We start from the raw sequence: 18326 nt of genomic DNA on the forward strand, positions 1-18326 counted from the left end.
GATTCACAGTTACAAAAAACACATTTTTATTTTATTTTATGGCATTAATTTAGAGAAACCACACATATAAGAAATATATAGAGAACATAAAGTGCAAAGTATTTAGGTTTCAATTTTGAGGGGATGAACAAAAGTAGGTTACGTTAAAAGTAAAAACAAAATTATTTCTAAAGTCTATTTGGTCCTAACAGTACAGAAACACTATATTATTGTTTGACTGATTCCTATCAACAAAAAAATCTCGGAGAGGAGGACTAATACAGCATGATGTCGGGTAAACATGATTTTGCACATAATGTAACTGCTTAAAAACAAATATTCAAAATAAACATAACTACTCAGTCATACTGGCACCCAACGACAAGTTTTTCTTCTCTAAGTTCAAACTTATTCTAACAGGGCTTCTAAAATCATATAGTAAAAAGATTTTTTTTTCATGCAGAAATGCATATAATGGACCAACGTTTCTAAAACTGTGGAAAAAGGCATGCTGCCCCATGCATGGGGCAAAAAATATGTCAATGAAAAAGTCTGACAGTGGCAGTTTTTGAGCCACCACGATACAGCCGTTTAAGATTTTATCTTATGTTTTGTCGAGAGGAAATCATGGCATGTTTATTCTGAACACTGAATTCCACCAGATAAAAACCACAACATTCTTCATAAAATCCACAGTGTCTGTTTCTGGTCACATTTTGTTCATCCTTACAGCAAAACAACTTGTTGCATCTCATGCTGTCAACAGGTGGAACTGGTGGAGATCAGACAATACAGACCTCCGCAGGATTCAGTCGGCACAGTTTGTGGTCAACAATAAATGCAATAAATCTCAGTCAATGCTTGGTTCCGAGTTGACTGTGAGTTTGTGAGCCCCCGCGCTATGTGTTCGCTGGTGAGGTGGGTTCATGTATGGTGACCACGGTGGAGTCACTGGTGGTGCTGAACTGCTCCATGCGGTTTTCTTCCATGCTGGGTAACTCCACTCTGGGCAGCCGGAAGCTGCTCTCTGAGCCCGGGTTTGAGTTGGTGATGCTGCCCGATATCGAGCTGACTCCCAGGGGGCTGAGAGGCATGGTGCTCTGAGCTGTGGACTGAGAAAGCTTTGGACGGGGCTTGGTCCCCGACCTGACCCCAAGGATTCTGGATGTGTGTGTCCGCCTGGAAAAAGACGAAAATGGTTTTCTCAAACAAATTTAAACATTATTTCTGAGTGTAAAAATATCTTTTGGAGAAAGAAAAAGTTGATAAAAAGAAGGATTGAAGTATCGTTAAGCACTCCAAAATGACATTACTTAAAGAACCACTTTGATCATCATTTAATCTGTTTTAAAAGAATGCAGTTTTTTTTTAATTATAATTTTGATAATTTTAGCCAAAACAAAAAAAAACTTGTGTTGTTGTCTTTAGGACACAGATTCTGCAGAGCAGCACTAGTTCATTAGAAATTTGCCTCTGAGTTGTGGGCAGGACCGTTGGCGTGGAGCAACACCGTTTCCCTTACCCAACACCCATAACTGAGACCTCTGTTTACACCGTCTCCTGCTAGCTTACAGCCCTTTCTAACCTAAGTTTACCAGTGCAACAAAAATGGCTAACAATATTTAAACTATCCAGCAGAAGTAGTTTTGAGCCAGACACCAGTTTGGACGAGGAAAATGATGGCGTATGTTGATCTAGGCGTCTAGAATTGAACACATCAGAATGGAGCAGAGCAGGGAGCTTGTGGCCCACGCAGCGTATCTTCTACATCCCAAACAGGCTCTATTTTTAAGCAGCATTTTTCCATCTGCTCCTGATTCACAACAATTTGAATAAAGAAATTCTCAGAAACGCAATTTTGAGCCTAACATTCTTAATATATTATTAGAAAAATGCCGCCAGAACATGTAAAAACACCCAGAACAGAAGTTACATTGGAGTGGGTCATTAATGAGAAGTAAAAAGCAACTAAACTCTGAAAGTTAGCCAAAATACCATTCTCTATATGACTTTTTTTATTTTTTTATTTACAACCTATGCTGTCGAATGTAAAGGCAAACACAATATAACATTAAATCACAATAACACATTAAATTACACATTGAACAAATATATATATATATATATATATATATATATATATATATATATATATATATATATATATATATATATTTTTTTTTTTTTTTAATGTTATTCACAATGTAAATATTGGGAGGATCATCCTTTTCTTCTTTATGAAGCATGTAAACCAACCAGCTCCAAATTATGTGGAGCTCAGAACTGGAATGCAGTCTTACCTGTTGTATGTCTTCATGATGATGAGTATAATGGCAAGAATGATAATGAAGCCAATGACAATGACAGCAATCATGGCCCCAGAGCCTGGGAAGCACACACAAGAAAAAAAAGAAGAGCGGTGAACACAGTGAAAGGGTGACCTCCCCCTTTTCCCCCATAACTTTTTTCTTGTCTTTGACACATTCCTGTTGCAGCTCATTATGCTTCTTTACTGCACTTGGCTACAACATCACATAGTAGCAGAGAATGACAAACATTTTCGAACAAATACATGCCACTCCTGAAAACAACCCACACTAATGTGCGTGACGCAGATTCTCATTCATTCTCTTTCCTCTGCCTGGGAATCACACCTCCATGGGTTTCATTAAAATGAGGTGACAGAATAAGTGCACAACAAGGAGAAGGCGACGTACTCTGGATCAGGACTTGTTCTTGGGATTTGGTGATGGCAGTAGTGGTAGATGTGATTGTTGTTGAGACAGAAGACATCTTCAGAGATACCCTAAAAAACAGAAAATTGTTTATTTTCGCTCAGTGACAGCCTGAAAAATCACAATGGAAGTACTGACAAGGAAAAGACGGAAGAAGTAATACACAAGAAAAGTTGGAGACCAAAAATGTTCCATTCATATGTAAGAAATGAACAAACAGCTCAGCCAATAGTGTGACATTATACTTAATTTGTGTGAAATTACAGTTTTGTACAGTTTTAAGAATCATAAGGAGACACAGTTGTGATTTAAACCACGTTTGATCATTTTACCGGCACCTTATGAATCACAGCTTGTAGAAAACCTTTTAATTTCCTTAACTTTATCCATACTTGTGTTGTTCAAAGGTGACACAGAGTTTATGAAGGTTTTAATTTGCTATTATCTTTTATTTCAAAGTTTGTATTAAAGTCGTTTTGTATATAGTTTTCAGTTTGACTGGTCCTTTCTTGGTTTTAAGAAATTCAGCTTGATTTCACCAAACCTGACTCAGCAAATCTGTGTTTGAGAATCACTATGCATGAAAAATATATATTTCAAGCACAAAAGTGAGCCACAGATTCATCATAAAAACACATTTATACCATATAAGTAAGTTCTTTTAGCTTATAGTGTTGAGCATATGAATTAAAGGGACTATTTTTCTTCTGTTAATTCATTTTTAAGCATTTTTTGTGTGTTTCATTTATTTATTTTTCTATTAATGCTACACTTTACAGGAAGTATTTTTTAGGATCTTATATCAAAAAAAGTAAATTGGTTATAAGGTTTAAGGAAAACATTTTTATATAACAGTTTTCTAATGAAAATATTATGCAACTATTTAGCATTACTTTAGAATTCGACCTCAAAAAAAGGAAAGACTTGAATAAAAAATGTAGAATGTATTGGCGCGGGTTTAAAAGAGAATAAATTGAACTATTTAAGAAATAAAAACATATAAAGGCAGTTGCTAAAAGACGTAACAAAAAGCTTTGACTTTTTGTTACGTCATCACAACAAAAGCTTTGACTTTTTCTGGTTCAAGAGTAGGCAAAAGCAAATATTCATGTGTGTCCAAATAAAGTAGTTCGTTTTTTTGCAAAGGGGCGGTGCATCATTTTGGAACATTTCATTGGATCGTATGAACGATCCCATGTGTAACTGCAGCCTATGATCAATTTCCATTCACTGCTCCCACAAGACAAAAGAAAATCTAGCACCTCGTGTAAGGTCCATTTGTGAACAGAAAAAGTTTGTGAACACTCAGACGTGTTTTGGTAACCATTGATCAAGCTTAGCTTGCATCAAGCGCTGGCACTAAAGATAATCATTTTATCAATCAATAAATGAATTAAATGAACTTGCTTCTTCCCACTCCTTTTCAAACCAATAAATCCAACTCTTCTTGACTTCAGTTGTTCATATTTAATGAACCTAATGTGACCTAAGTGTGTATTGTATGCATCATTGCAAAAATCTCTGTTTATAAGTAATTACAGCTATTTGCTTCTTTAATTTTTTACATTAAATTTTCTTTGTTTTTTTGTAATTTTTTTTAAAACAATGCTTTTCATTTAGTCTTTAATGAGTTTGATGAATCTGTGTGATTTTGTTGTTGTTTTGTCCACAATCAAATGCTTGAATTAAACTAAGAAAATCAAACATTAAAAGCTCCAAAAACACTTGCTGCATGTTTTCCTCCAGTTGTCTATGTAAACCGTTATTTGTGTTTACTGAAAAATTTACCTCTGCAACTGTTTGTCCTTCAGGGTGTGTGAATGAAAAGGAGAATAAAGGCTGCAGCGGTCCGCTGCACTCAAACATGTCTCTAAACTCCTTATTTTACATATGAAACTCCGCTTTACTGACACTAAACCCCGGAAAGCCGGCTCCACTGAGAATAATCTGATTTTGAGTCGCTAAAAGGTTCCGAATCTCTTTGTTTTTTAAACCTATCCGGAAATAAAGCTCTACAAAAGGCTCCACATCTTTCATCTTCAAGATAGACTCCGATAAACGGAAAACTTTTGGGGATTTTTCCTCATAAATTTATGAGATTTTAAGTCTATGACATATAAACTCATAAATTTATGAGTTTTATCTCGTAAATGTACGAGATAAAAACTCGTAAATTTACAACTTAACATCTCGTAATTTAACAGTTATGACTTTCTTTCTCGTGAATTTATGACTTAAAAGTCGTAATTTAAAAAAATAAAATAAATTTTAACTGTCCCTAAAACTTCGTCGTACTACAATCCAAGGCACTGTAGATTTATTTTACTACAACGTACACAACACGCACATGTGAACGCGGCAAAAACTGATCAATCCATCATTCCAGTTCAATGTAAGGAAACACTTTGAATTTGAATTTTACAGACATGTGACCTTACAGTGTGCTGGAATGTTCTAATAATGTTCCCTTTGTATTATTTTGATATGTAAAAACAACAGTGGGCTGAACTTTATGAAACTAAAATGTGGATGGATTTGACATTAATTCTTGTTTGTTTGTACACATATTCAATTTACATTTGATTATTTTTTTAAAAGAAACACAAGGAATCTGTAAAACCTCATCTGCACTGTTCAGTATTCAGGTATTTTTCTATGAGTCGCTCTGGTTGAATTTTTGGCTAAAGATGTCCTGGATCAATCTTAGGTCAGTGAAGAGGATCGTTCAAAATGAACCAATATCGACTAGGAATTGTATTGGCAACCACAAATTATGATATAAATCAAGTTGTTCGCTACATCCCTAGTTTGTCCTTTTCGTCCTTTTTCCTTTTCACAATTGCAATCAAAATGTTTGGGTTTGATTTTCATTTCCAGAGACTGTTCTTTAGAACCACAAGGTTTCTGTCACTTGAACCTTCCCCAAAATAAACTATTCGTCAACATATAAGCTTTCAAGTTACAGATTTTTGCAGATTTTGAGCCCTAAAACCACATTTACAATTTCTAAATGCAGACTTTATTGACCTTCCACTGCAGGCCTGGTGATGGGCGGTCAATCTATCAGCTCAGATTCTAGGAAGTTTGTGTCGGTTTTTGCTGGAAATTCGGTTACGCAACCACCCCCCCGGACTCCTGTTTTTGTGCTTTTATCTGGAGCTGGACCTTCATTTCTGAGAATGTTGTTGAAGACGCATTTTCATGTGTTTAGCTGTAGAAGAAAATAGATGGTGTTGATGGAGAGAGACGATTGTGTTGACCCCTGAAAGACCTTTTTCTTTGACGTGGTTATCATCTATTACACAGAGCAATCATTATTGATAAATACTAACAATGCGTTTTTATCTTTTTTTGGGGACTCCTACAAAAGGATATTTTTAAATGCTTTGTTCTTTCCATCAGAAAAATCTAAACGGTCACCATTCCTGATGATCACTGTCTTCATCTTATCTGTTAGACTGTGACTCTTGTTATGTCTGACATAAGAGATCCGCTTTAATTTAGAAGAGTCCCTCTTGCTGTTCAGGAACCCCACAGCTGAAGGTCAGGGTTGGTCCCGCTCCCCTCCAGAGTCAGAATAGGTATCGCCGTTTAATATCGGCTCATGCAAATTCAGGTGTTTCCCTAAGGTGAAGTTCCCTAAAAGATATGAGAATATGAAGGTTGACAAGAGCAATTTACACTCTTCTAATCTTTAAATTGTCATTTGTACTTTGTTTTTCCACTTGCACCTCACAGGAAGTAGATAAACATCCTGTGAGGTTCTTCCCTTTTGCTCCCCAATAAATGTCACTGTAACACCGAGAGCAAACATGAGGCTGTGGCGTCATTCCAGTGACACCAATACGTTACTTCATGTGTCCCGATAAAAGTCACCCACGTCAGCTTCCTTTGGCCCTTATTAGAGATAAGATGACAGCCTCATTTAACATCCATCACCCATCATTTAACAAGTGCAGTGACTAATCCTGAAAACAAGTTTCGCTCTTTTATTCTATGACAGCAACAACAGGCGTTGCCACAGCGCCAAGTGTCTGAATTTGGAAAGAAAACATTTTAACTATCCTTTGAAGAGGGATGCTTCTGATTCAAGTGTAACAATTAAGTTTTGCAATGGACGTTTTCTATACAAAATTGTCAAAATAAAGTTAAAAATATAAGAGAGAGTCATCCTAAAACAGAAAATAAACAAAATATACAAAAAATATGCAAAATAGGTACAAAAAACCCTCAGCACTAGAGAAGTCAGTTATATTTTGAAAAAAAAAAATCATTTGTCACAGTGACTTTAAACAGCCCCTCAGCAGGATATGGTTTAAAGGAATGTCTTCCTGACTTCCAGAAATGCAAATTTGTCCTCTGTAGAGGACAGAGTGCGTCTGTGTTAGGTTCATCCATGCCTGCATCCACCAGAAAAAAATGTAAAAAAACACTCTCCCAATATGTGTAAAAATTAGAGCTCATTAAAAGACAATGAAGCAAAAATCTCCTTTGAAATGAGTCTGTACGTAGATTTATTTTTGGTTTTAATTCAGATTTTTTTTTTACTGGGCTTCAATGGGAAATGCTCCCTTCTGTAACCTGCCTCTAGTGGTTGCTGGTGGAAATGCAACACTGTGTCAAATGCTAGAACAGAAGTGGAGGCTTGGGAGAAATACATAAGCTTCGCATAATAAAAAGCAACATCAAAATTTACAAGCTGCACACGTTCTGTAAGACATATAAAAGGAACATTTACGGCCGTGCATCTGGCACAAGATGAAGATCACCTGAGAAACCAGCGCCAATGTAAAGAGACGGATTCTCCTTCATCTGACTTTTATGACGATGGACATGTAAGCTATGCTTGATATTCAACTGTACCCTGAGTCTTATCCAACTTCCTGCTTGATGGCAAATATTACGCAACAGCCTCTCCAGTTGTTGACACACCATTAGGTACCACAATTAATAACAATATGCACCACATTTGCTGTTTACTGAGGTGACAGCTTCTGATAAGTGAACTTATTTCCATGTGCTGCACACGGCTAGCAACGCAAGTGTTGTGGTAACTGCAAAAGGCAGACAGCGGCTCATGCTGGAGAGCATCCATCTGCTCTTCTTTATTGTTTCAGACTCATTCAGCCAAACACAAATTTGATCCATAAAAGACAAAAGTTACAACTTTTTGTAACACGCACGTACAGTGGATTGGTAAAAATGGAAAAATGCTAAATGTTTTTTTCTTTTGCTATTTGAGTTTAGAAAAAGAAACATGTTTTTGCTTTACCAGATTTTAGGGTTGTAAAGTAGCAAAACCAAATTATTTATGGCAAGAAACTTGACCCACATAAAAATCAAACAATCCTGTTTCCACATTTTAATAAGAATGTGAAATAATAATTAAAATACCCAACAGTAAGGTAATGTTTGGATAGTTTAGGAGAAGCTAGAAACATTTTTCCAAGTACTAATTAAACAAACAAAAAAGAAAATATTTTCATAAAAAAGGTCTAAAAAATAAAAGCCTAATACCATCATGAAAAATTGAAAATTAATTTCATATTATTATGAATTTTAAAGATATGTAGAATCTTTTTCTTCTCTTTATTTCCTTTCGGGGATTTGTATTTTAATAAGCAGCTGACTATTTAATATTTTACCTATCTTCAAGAAAAATAAGATTTTTCTATAATTTCTCATTAATAACAACAAAAAAAGTCATTGTTATACTAAATCATACATTTCAGGAAACCTGCAATAAGTTAAGAATTAGTTAAAGAGTCAACCCAATAAATGTGAATAGTGAAAATCAGTTCAAAGTCAGGAATTATATTCAACATCAATGCGTGTATTCTGAATTTATGTTAAACCAAATTTAATACTAGAAAGGTATTTGTTTAACTTTTTTGTCTACCTCTAGTAAAGCTTCACACATTTGTATTATGAAGAAATAAATTAGTAACCTATTAGCAAAACAATTTTTCACTGAAGCAAAACTAATTTATGAAAAAATATGATGAAGTGAAAGTGATTTTTTCCCAACAGCTTAAGAAAACTCTATTGTACTTTATAACTGTAAACTAATCATTAAATTGTTTTATGAGTTGACGAAGAAAGTAATGATTAACTATAGTTAAAAAAATGGTCCCATACTCCCAAGGTAAAGCTATGAGTGCCTTAGGAGAAATAACTGACACTTTTATTATGAAAAAATAAATCACATTTATTCAATTTGAAAGTCAAGAATTAATAGCAGACGGTAGCTTTTCATTAATTGTCTAATCTTTTATGGGTTATACAGACATTTAGATATATAACCAACTTATGAACTTGCTTATAGTATTACTGTAAATTCTACCTAAACTAAAGTATTCACCTCATTTAGTTGAATCTCTTCTTCCTTCAGGCAGTAAATGATTACCCCATGATTCTGACTGCAAGTATAACGCAGAATTGATTTTTTCTCAAACACGGCTTACACATCAAATCCAAAGAGAGCTTTTGCAGCCTTATGTGTCTAAACAAGTTTTTAGTGAGCATTTATATGTTTAGGTTTAACATTTTTCTATAGGGAGACCTGATTATTATTTTTACTCCATTGAGACACAAAGAAAAACCAAAAGTGGGTTTAACTTTGCCAATCGGTGAGCAAATTAAGACATTTATTGACGGCAAATGTCAGCTCGACACAGCTTGTACATCCACAGTGAAGGATTTTTTATAAACATCAAATTATTTTAAGGGGCACCAGATATTCGGACACTATGAAGCAATGAAGACTAATGAAAAAAGGAAAAAATATGATAAAAGTGTCAAACAAAGACAAAGTAATCCTGGCATCTAACACATCCATCAGACACGCAGCAGGTTAGGTTTGGTTCAGCCAGGTAAAAGGTATGTAAACAGCAGCAGTTCTCACACCGTCTTAACGCTGCGTCCTGCTCTGGAGACGCTTCACACGTCAGTTAGAAACAGAATCATAAAGAAAATGTTGAAAAATAGGCCAAAAAGCCCCCAAAACTCCAGTGTAGAGAAAAAACTGAAGCTTTCCTTAGAAATGTACAAATTCTACTCCAAACGGAGACTCTATAAAGAAAAAAAATGACCATTATATTATTGGAACAATGATTTAAGTTTGACTTCAGACATGAGTCATGGTTAGTTCAAGTCCAGTCTATTTTTCAAACTCTTATGGGAACATAGCAGTAACTGCAGGTGAATATTATTTATGGAATTTCAGGTTTTTCACTAGATAAGAAGACTTGAAAATTCATTTTTGAACAATATAGCCCAGTTTAGCTAATATCAAGCCATTGAATGAGTACTTTATTTTTTGGGAGAAAAGATTCTTTAATGGATGTGAGGTAACATTCCAGCATGATTTCTTTCTTTCTCTTTTTTTTTTTTTTTTTGGCTTAAGTCAGAGTATTTTCTCTGGTGTTACTGTGTGTTTGATGTTCCACAAGATTGCAGCTCTCCACAAACGCTGTAGATTCAATATCCTCTCTTCCTCCCTGAGTAAACAAATCATTTATTGGACTGTGCAGACTGCCGTGTTGAATGCAGAGCGGGAACAGTTTAGTTTCCCCTTTTTCCTTTATTTCTGCAGGGCGTGAAGACAGCAGACAAAGCCGGTGAGGGGTTTGACACCTGTGAAACGGTCATCAATAATTGAGCAGGTTATTAGCATATATAGGGCTTCACTTGTTAGCAGAATGAAATTAGATTTTCAAAGCTGGGCCTATTCATGTCAGGTCAGACGTGCCATTTGTTTTTGCAGCTGTATCACAGCAGAGGGATGTAACGCTGACATTTATTGACCTCAATCAGTTTACCAGAGGATCAGCAGCTGCACTGAGGTCTCACTGTCTGAGGCTGTGATGGACAAGGGAGTGAGCAGCAAAAGTGAGCAGTAAGAGCAGAAAATTGTAGTTGTAAGGTTAAGTGGTCCAGAAGAGCAGAACACAACAAACACATCAGACACAAGAAGGAGCAGAATCAACTCTTTTGTTGTGCTTTGTCTCCTATTTGGCGATCTCTAAGTGAACTATACCTTAATTTATTAAATAATCCTCATGCACTAATTGCCTAAAAGCAGAGCCTACTTCCGAAAGTTGTTTTTGTTGTTTTTGCAGGGAATGAAAGGCTTCACAAATGGAGGTTTTGTGAAAAACAGATAAGTGTCCTTGTGTGATGGACCAACAAGTGGACAATTTGAGGGCCAAGGAGTCAAAACTGCATGATGGGAGATTGAAGAAGTACTTTATAGGAGAAAAGAAAAACTCATTTTTACAGTTTGCTTAAAACTTTAGACAGATGCGCAAATGTTAAAACATGCCTGCTGCAGAATTTTATATTTATTTATGGGTGACACACAAACAAAGTGTCCAGAAACAGGACTCTCAAAGTTCTTCTTGACTTTAGGATTAGTGACTTTTTTTGTTCGACGTGGTTCTTTCAACTGCCTATCTAAGTAAAATTTAAAGGCAAAGAGAAGTTTGTGCTGACATGCAGTACTTATCACCACAAGGCCAGAAGATAATAAACTTTTTTACACAGGAATAATTCCTTCCTCCCACCTGGATGGCAGTGAAGAATTACAAAGATGAACCACAGCTCTGTAGCCCTCTGATGAAACATCAGTCACACATGTGTCAAACTCAGGCCTGTGGACCAAATTTGGCCCGCAGTGTAATTAAAATTGGCCCGCGAGATCATTTTAAATGTGCATTAGAGCTGGCCCGCGGTATACACTGTACCACTAATACTACAAATCCTACAATGCTTTGCTGGTATGTTGGCATGCAGTAGAAACCACCAAGTGCTTCTATTTTCTGTTGACAGTCACTGACAGCCATGCTCCAGTCACATCGGACGAATTAATTTCACCCTCAAGAAAATCACCAAAAAAAAGATGGACAACAGGAGTTTTCAAGACAGGTGGGAGGCAGATTATCTGTCCACGAATATCAAGGACAGACCTGTTTGTCTTTTGTGCGGAGCTAATATGGTTGTAACGAAAGAATATTACAGAAGAGGACACTATATGAAAAGGTTAAATATTACGTATCAGTTGCAGTTATTTTTTCAATACACATTGAGTTTGGCCCGTGACTTTACTTCACTGCCTAACTTTAGCCCACTGTGAATTTGAGTTTGACATCCCTGATCTAGCACATTTCACAACAATGCACAGCAAATAAACGAGCTTGACAGTTAATCCACCGAAAAACCACTTATCCTTTAACTCTTTAAACGCCCAACCAAGTCAAAATCCATTCAAATATTGCCTTTGGGGAGCAACACACACTCAGTGCTTTTAAAAATATATTTTTTTTAAATGTACTTTACCATTTGGTTGAGCAGGTAGTGAAAGGGTCAAAGATGTCTGACCTTTCTGTCTGACAGGCTTTCACCATTTCATGAAACATAACTGGAATTCACCTGAAGTTGGAGGAACCCCTGCTCTCCCCGCTTGACTGGGAATCCCGCACCAAGAAAACAAGCCCCCAGAGGCAGTGATGAGTTACTTACTGAGCTGCTCCGTCTCTGGATCTGGCCCAAGCCCGAGCAGTCAGACCCCCCACCCTCAGCAGACTGCGGGTGGCATGGTCCACCTGGGAAGAGCCTGGAAGGAGGAGATTGCAAATTACTCCAAAAGTCCCCCACCCAATCCACCCCAAAAAAAAAAAAAACAAGTTCCCTGATTGCTCAAAAGTGACAACTGTTCTGTGAGGAACAGACACACTGGGGCAGTTTGGAGTCAAGCTTCTGTGCGAAAGTGTTTAAGTGAAGAGAAGGAGGAGCGAGAGTGACGAGGAGGTGGAGACATGCTTGCTCACCGAGCTCTGAGCTGCTCCTCTCTAAGAGTAATAATCTCGGGAAGCTGGTTTTTCTGGTCGCCCTGCCAGGCCCTTGGGCGTGTTGTGGTCGCTGATCAAAAACTTAGATGACTGTCCAAAGTTGTCTGCTCCCACCATGACCTTTGAGCCTGAAGAGGAGCAGGACCGTTTTTTTATAGAAGCAGAAGCCTCTGATGGTGCAGATAAAATAAGGGATTTGCTCTTATCTCCCATCTATTTTCTATTCTATTTTCTAGTTAAGATCCGATTAATCTCCTGAGTATAATATAAAGACGTGCTTCCTTTGCTTCCTCCCAGAAGTGAGTCTCTGTCTCATCATGAAACAAATGGACAACTAATACCCATGAGTACATGTGGGAGGTTCCATGTCATTAAAAATATTCACGGCATCTCATGTATGTAGGTGATAATTAACCCTAGAAACCAGTTGTTCAAAGGGCGTGTTTATAGAAAAGACACGCATTGCCCTTTTTTTTAATACGGTATTACTCAACAACGTCCTCTTTACAACATGAGAAGAATAGTTTCTCACTGCGACGAATTATCCAGAAAGAGCGGGCCTCGTGTTCCCCTCCCCTCCAGGTGGTGCACATTGATGTGTTGCACCTTTGTGAGGAAGCTTTATTCAACTTCAGTTTGAGCACTGGCATTGTTATGGGATACCTAACCCTCTTGGGGAACAGAGGTTAGCCTGCATTTGGTGGCAGACCATGACTCGCTTTCTTAAATATGAAGATTCCGTTACATATAGAGTTGCATAAACAGAAGCCGCAAATGAGCGGAACAAATTCAACTTTTTTAAAACTCTCTGGTTGTCTTGCTTTTTGGATTGTTGTGTAACGTACGTTTAAAGGAATGCAGAGTTTTTTTGCATCCTGGAGTGCCAGGTGAATTGGATCCATCGCTGCAGTGGGAGCACACATTACATCAAACAGTGAGGTTCATTGAGGAGAGGAATTCCCCATTTTTTCTCTGTGTGAGTTTTTTCTGCTTCACCTCACAGCTGCTGCTCGGGCCTCCCCACTTGTACGACTCTCTTTGTTTAACAAGATCTCACCAGTACCAGCTGACATTTCTTTTTCTTTTTCTGTAGATGGAGTGTAGATAGCATGAGTAAACATGTGGAGGGTTCGGGTTTGTATGAAATGAATGTCTTTGTTGTTGTTTTTTCCTGATGGAAGCTGACGAGAGAAGTCTATTGTTGGAGGTTCAGTAACAGGTTGGTAACAATGAGCAGGCCGGGCATTTATCCTCAGGGTGGAAAAGAGGAACCTGCTGTTGAGAGGCAGACTATTTCTCCACACGCTATGTTTCATGCTATAAATCTCACAAAAAGAATCATTGACCCAACCTTTCTGTTGCCCTGACCAGACTAAATATTAACCATTGCTGGGTCCTTGAGGGGGGAAAATGTGAGCAGTGCACAACTCCACCAGGCAGCAAGGTTGAATTTCACTTCACTGCACTGATTAAAAGCAAAAAAACATTAGTGTGCATTTTATGACTTTAAGAAGAAATCCTAAGCAATTTGAAGAATTTGTTGTCATGACCTCTAAAACAGATATGATGGTTCCTTTTTGTATCTCCACAAAAAACAGACACATTCTAAATTTATTCTAAGGTTTGAATACAATGATAGAGCTTGGACAGGGCTTAAAGATTCACTCCAATAAAAAACAGTTTTTAATATGTTTAACATGATCTAGTTTATTTAACAGTTTTACAGTTATTTTTACCAGAAATTTCTAAATTGAACTAACCAAAATTAAATCAGTGATATTAAAGAGATCCTTACTGTTTCTTTTCTAACCACTTAAATTTTTTTCAAAAATAGAAAATCCACCTTAAAATTTGTTGATTTTCTTTGGTACACAAAAATCTTTCAAAATGTTTTAGTTTGACTTGTGATACATACTGTCCTCCAAATGTTTGTGAATAAATTGAATTAAGCTTGAGTTAGTTTACTTTCCTTTTTTTCCACTTTAGTACCGACTTACTTTGTAGTTACTATTTAAAGATAAAAACTTTGTCTTCTTCTTCTTCTTCTTCCACTTTCGGCTTCTCCCATCAGGGGTCGCCACAGCGAACGAGTCGCATGGTAAATTTGGCAATGTTTTACGCCGGATGCCCTTCCTGACGCAACCTTCTCAAGCCGGCGGAGGTAGAGAAGGGAACAGGGAGCAGCCCGGAGTCGAACCCGGGTTTCACGGACGGAAGGCGCCGCAAACCAGCACGAGCTAAACTGGCTCCCAAAGATAAAAACTTTGTATTTTTCTTTAACCCGAGGGCCACAATGTAGGGGTAAAAAAAATGGCGTATACTTATATAGCGCTTTCTACCTTCTTACGAAGGCCCAAAGCGCTTTACAGTCACAGTCCCATTCACCCAAGCACACACACATTCACACACTGATGGCGGCTCCGCTGCCGAACACTGGCGCCAACCTTCCACCAGAGGCAATGTGGGGTTCAGTGTCTTGCCCAAGGACACTTCGACTCATGGGCGTGCAAGGCAGGAATTGAACCTGCAATCTTACGATCATGAGTCGACCGCCCTACTGCTGCACTACTGCCGCCCCCGGGTAAAAGACATGTGGCTCCAGGGACAAATTTTCAAATCTAAGTTCTAAAAATTTGGCTAGAAAAATATGAATTTGCTTTGGTAAAGGTTTAAACTTTTTTACAGTTTAAATCTTGTCAAAGAAAACAAAGTTTCTTTAACCTTTTTTTTTTTTTTTTTTTTAATATATTCTGAGTTGCTTGTTCTGTTGATCTGGAACGGAATTGTCTTCATTTCTGCTTGGATAAACCCTAAAAAAAAACAAAAGATCTAAACAAGGACAAAACTTAAACATGGTTTTTAAGAATAAGTCTTTATGTATTTTTCTATGTGAAACAAATGACTATTTTACTACACAAATAGAAACAGATACTGTCAGAGACAGAGACCATGTCTGAGAAATAAGTACAGAACAAGTAATATACACATACTGATATCATAGTACTGTAAATTATTGCTTGATATGCTACTTTGTTTTTTGGATTTCTACAATACAAGACACAATAATCAGAGTTAAACAGAAACAGTACAACAGTGACAGTAATAACGGTATTATTTCGCTTTTTCGTAGATGTTTCTCCCGAACATAAAGGAAAAAAAAAATCATCCAACCGAGTCCAAGTTGGATACAGTTGCTTTCTGATTGAGCATCTTCAGGGCTCACTGGTACTCGCCTTTTTTGTTTTGTTTTGTATTTTGTTTACATTACAAGAGCTCCAAGAGTAGCTGGAACAAACTGCACACGAGGGCTGGTCTCAGCGAAGAACAGAGAAGACAAAAGAAAAGACACTTGGCATTTGTACAGAAAATTACATTTCCAGTGTGATCAAAGTGCACAAGTTTAAAACACCCTGTCCACAGAGTTTAAAGGAAAAACCTTCACCTCCTGCTGTGTTAACTGGAAATCACCTCAGATACCAACACCAATCTTGTGGACAAAAAAAAGTGTATTATTCTTGTTCGCTGCCTCGTTTTAAACCTCCAACTGCACTGCATGTAAACACCGTTTGAGTCGAATGCTCACGGATCCAAAAGGCATGAGGAGTTCACGCCGTCAAACGGACATGGAGTGGTTCACTCTCTGCAATATGCTGGTGAAAAGGCTGACCAGGTGTTTTTTAGCTCGTGACCAAAAAAATACAAGAATGAAACCAAAAAGTGTGCTTCTCACTTTGTCTTAAAAAAAAGTGAACGAAAGACTAATAAAGTGCTCACATGCTTAGCTGGAAAAAAAAAACAAAAAACAGCAAAGTTCCTCCAAATTTCATGTCTGTTGACCCCAGAAAGAATGAAGCATGTGCAGTAAATGCATGGATGAGTGCTTAAGACATAAATGGCCCCAAACCACTTATATTTTTATTAAATAATTGTGTTAATTTACACACAACCTAAATAGTTAGTAGACAACCAGAAGAAAAGAATGTACAGTAGCAGAAAAAGTGGAATTATCATCAAAAATGTCATTTTGAGAGTGTTTGATGATCAAAAATAATTTTCTGTTATAATAATGAGCGGCGAGTGAATGCTTTGGTTGTTATCTCACGAGGCAAGCTTCATTTTCCCTTTTTTTTTAATGAAATGGTTTCAGGTACAACATCTAAAAGAAGATTTCCCCAGATTTACCACTCATCTATGTACAGCAAGAAGCAGCGCAGCGTTCTAGAGGCGGTCAAGAGCCCCGCCGTCGCTTTCGAGACATCAAGAGATTCTCAGTGCAAAACAAGCAGTAGTTAGTTTCAAAGGAAACCCGACACAAATAAGTGGGTTAGATTGAACAACACAGTCAATATCGATAAAGATGTGAACAACAGAGTCAGAAAAAAAAGAAATAAATCTCCTCTTGAAGAAACGAGAGGGTTGAACTGTCTCTGATCCATCAAATCTGGACAGAAAAAAACAAACAGGCAAGTTTGTCATCAGGCTGAAGACGGAGCCGTCAATCTCACCAAATCGTCCAAAGATGTCGCTTTAAGCCCGCAGGAACAATATGAACTCATGCCAGCAGTGTTACACAATTTTCCTGTCATCACAAACAACAATAAAAAAAAAACACTTCAGCTCCCCATCCACTGAAGTATGCATGCAAAAAGTGTTGGGGTATTAAATACATAGTAATAATACACATTTAGTAACTTTGCAAAAGCCGGAAAAAAAAGAAAAGAAAGCCTCTCCACAAAAAATAAAAAGTCAGACAATCACCCAACTTTAGTAGTCACATATGGCGCTTTATGCTGTGTGTGATGTAGCTTATTTTTCCTCCCTACACTATTTTAGTATTTGCGTTACTGTGAGTATTTTTTTGTATTACAGTATATACATGCAGATACGAGCAGGAACATCACACACAATCCTGATGCAAACTGAAGCTACATACCAGCAGATAAAAAAGAATGAAAAAACAAGCAAAAAAAGAAAAAAATATATTTAAACATTAACACAACCGGTTCAGTGTTGCATCTCCAGAGATTATTGTAGAAAAAAACTGAGCTTTAAATGGAGAGGAACGGCTAACAAGCTACTGGACAAGCAGGCAACGGAGCTGAGAATGTGCGGTAGGTGACAGGTGCCTGTGGTGGGACAAGTACTTTACCCCCTCCTGCGGGAAACGAGAGGGAATGATAGGGTGGAGGCAAGCCTCGCACTGTCCCCACGCTGTCGGCAGAATGTGATGAGTGTGTACGTGCATGTGGTTCTCATCCGTTCCTTTCAAGCCGCCTCATTCCATCGCCACGCTCGCAACAAACACCGTCTCCGAGCAATGTTTGTTTTTGCTTGTAGTTGAACTGAAATGAGGGGCGTCGACGCTCTCTGTGAGTGCAGAGACGAGAGATAGAGAGGGCGGGTGTGTCGCAGGTTTAAAGGGCGGTACGGTGCCGGCCCCGGTGGCGGGGCTTTTCTAGTTGGAGACCGTTGGGGGACCATCGGGACGCCTGGTCTGGACGATCTGCTGCTTTGGCCGCACCGCTTCGTCCTCCTCTGCCTCGCTCTCGCACACGTGGACGACAACACTGGGAGTGGACTCTGTTCCGGCGTGGAGTTCATACTTTTCACCTGCAGGGATGACAAAAAAAAAAAAATCAAAAGAATGATTTTTCACGCTCTGGCAAACGACTGAAAGCAAGAGCTGACAGTTTTATCGACATGGGAGATCGCTTCAAATCAAACAGGTCAATCCAGGAAAAGTCCAGCTTTTTGTCCAAAAGTC

At 37.8% G+C, this 18326-nt stretch overlaps 2 protein-coding genes across 4 annotated transcripts in view; both read right to left on the reverse strand.

Annotated features, from left to right (window-relative positions):
- Positions 1-2: 2 nt before the first annotated feature.
- On the reverse strand, positions 3-12665 carry ncmap (non-compact myelin associated protein). Of its 2 annotated transcripts, XM_078940600.1 has the most exons (5): positions 12542-12665; positions 12234-12327; positions 2697-2785; positions 2280-2364; positions 3-1158 (listed from the first exon to the last, which is right to left on the reverse strand). In XM_078940600.1, exons 3-5 carry the CDS (start codon positions 2770-2772, stop codon positions 879-881), a joined length of 441 nt encoding a protein of 146 aa, XP_078796726.1. In that variant the 5' UTR covers positions 2773-2785; positions 12234-12327; positions 12542-12665; the 3' UTR covers positions 3-878. The 2 variants fall into 2 exon arrangements, with proteins under 2 accessions (XP_078796726.1, XP_020569241.1); XM_020713582.3 differs by lacking the exons at positions 12234-12327; positions 12542-12665 and adding an exon at positions 12144-12231.
- Positions 12666-15418: 2753 nt separating this feature from the next.
- The window catches only part of rcan3 (regulator of calcineurin 3), a 51284-nt gene continuing 48376 nt past the window's right edge, over positions 15419-18326 (reverse strand). For both annotated transcript variants that reach the window (XM_004082508.5, XM_011490284.4), the window contains one exon: positions 15419-18172. In XM_004082508.5, the coding sequence (XP_004082556.1) occupies positions 18018-18172 (155 nt within the window). In that variant the 3' untranslated portion in view covers positions 15419-18017. The remainder of the gene's footprint in view (positions 18173-18326) is intronic.

This window comes from Oryzias latipes, chromosome 22 (assembly GCF_053564925.1).
Source record: "Oryzias latipes strain Hd-rR chromosome 22, Olatipes_Hd-rR_3.1".
In the NCBI taxonomy this organism is placed as follows: Eukaryota; Metazoa; Chordata; class Actinopteri; order Beloniformes; family Adrianichthyidae; genus Oryzias; species Oryzias latipes.

What these genes read in the sequence shown, in the direction of transcription:
- ncmap (XM_078940600.1), bottom strand. Translation starts at nt 2,772, where the DNA reads ATGTCTTCTGTCTCAACAACAATCACATCTACCACTACTGCCATCACC. An exon ending in AGAACAAGTCCTGATCCAGA is followed by an intron (nt 2,365 to 2,696) that starts GTACGTCGCCTT and finishes TGTGCTTCCCAG; the next exon opens with GCTCTGGGGCCATGATTGCT. An exon ending in ATCATGAAGACATACAACAG is followed by an intron (nt 1,159 to 2,279) that starts GTAAGACTGCAT and finishes GTCTTTTTCCAG; the next exon opens with GCGGACACACACATCCAGAA.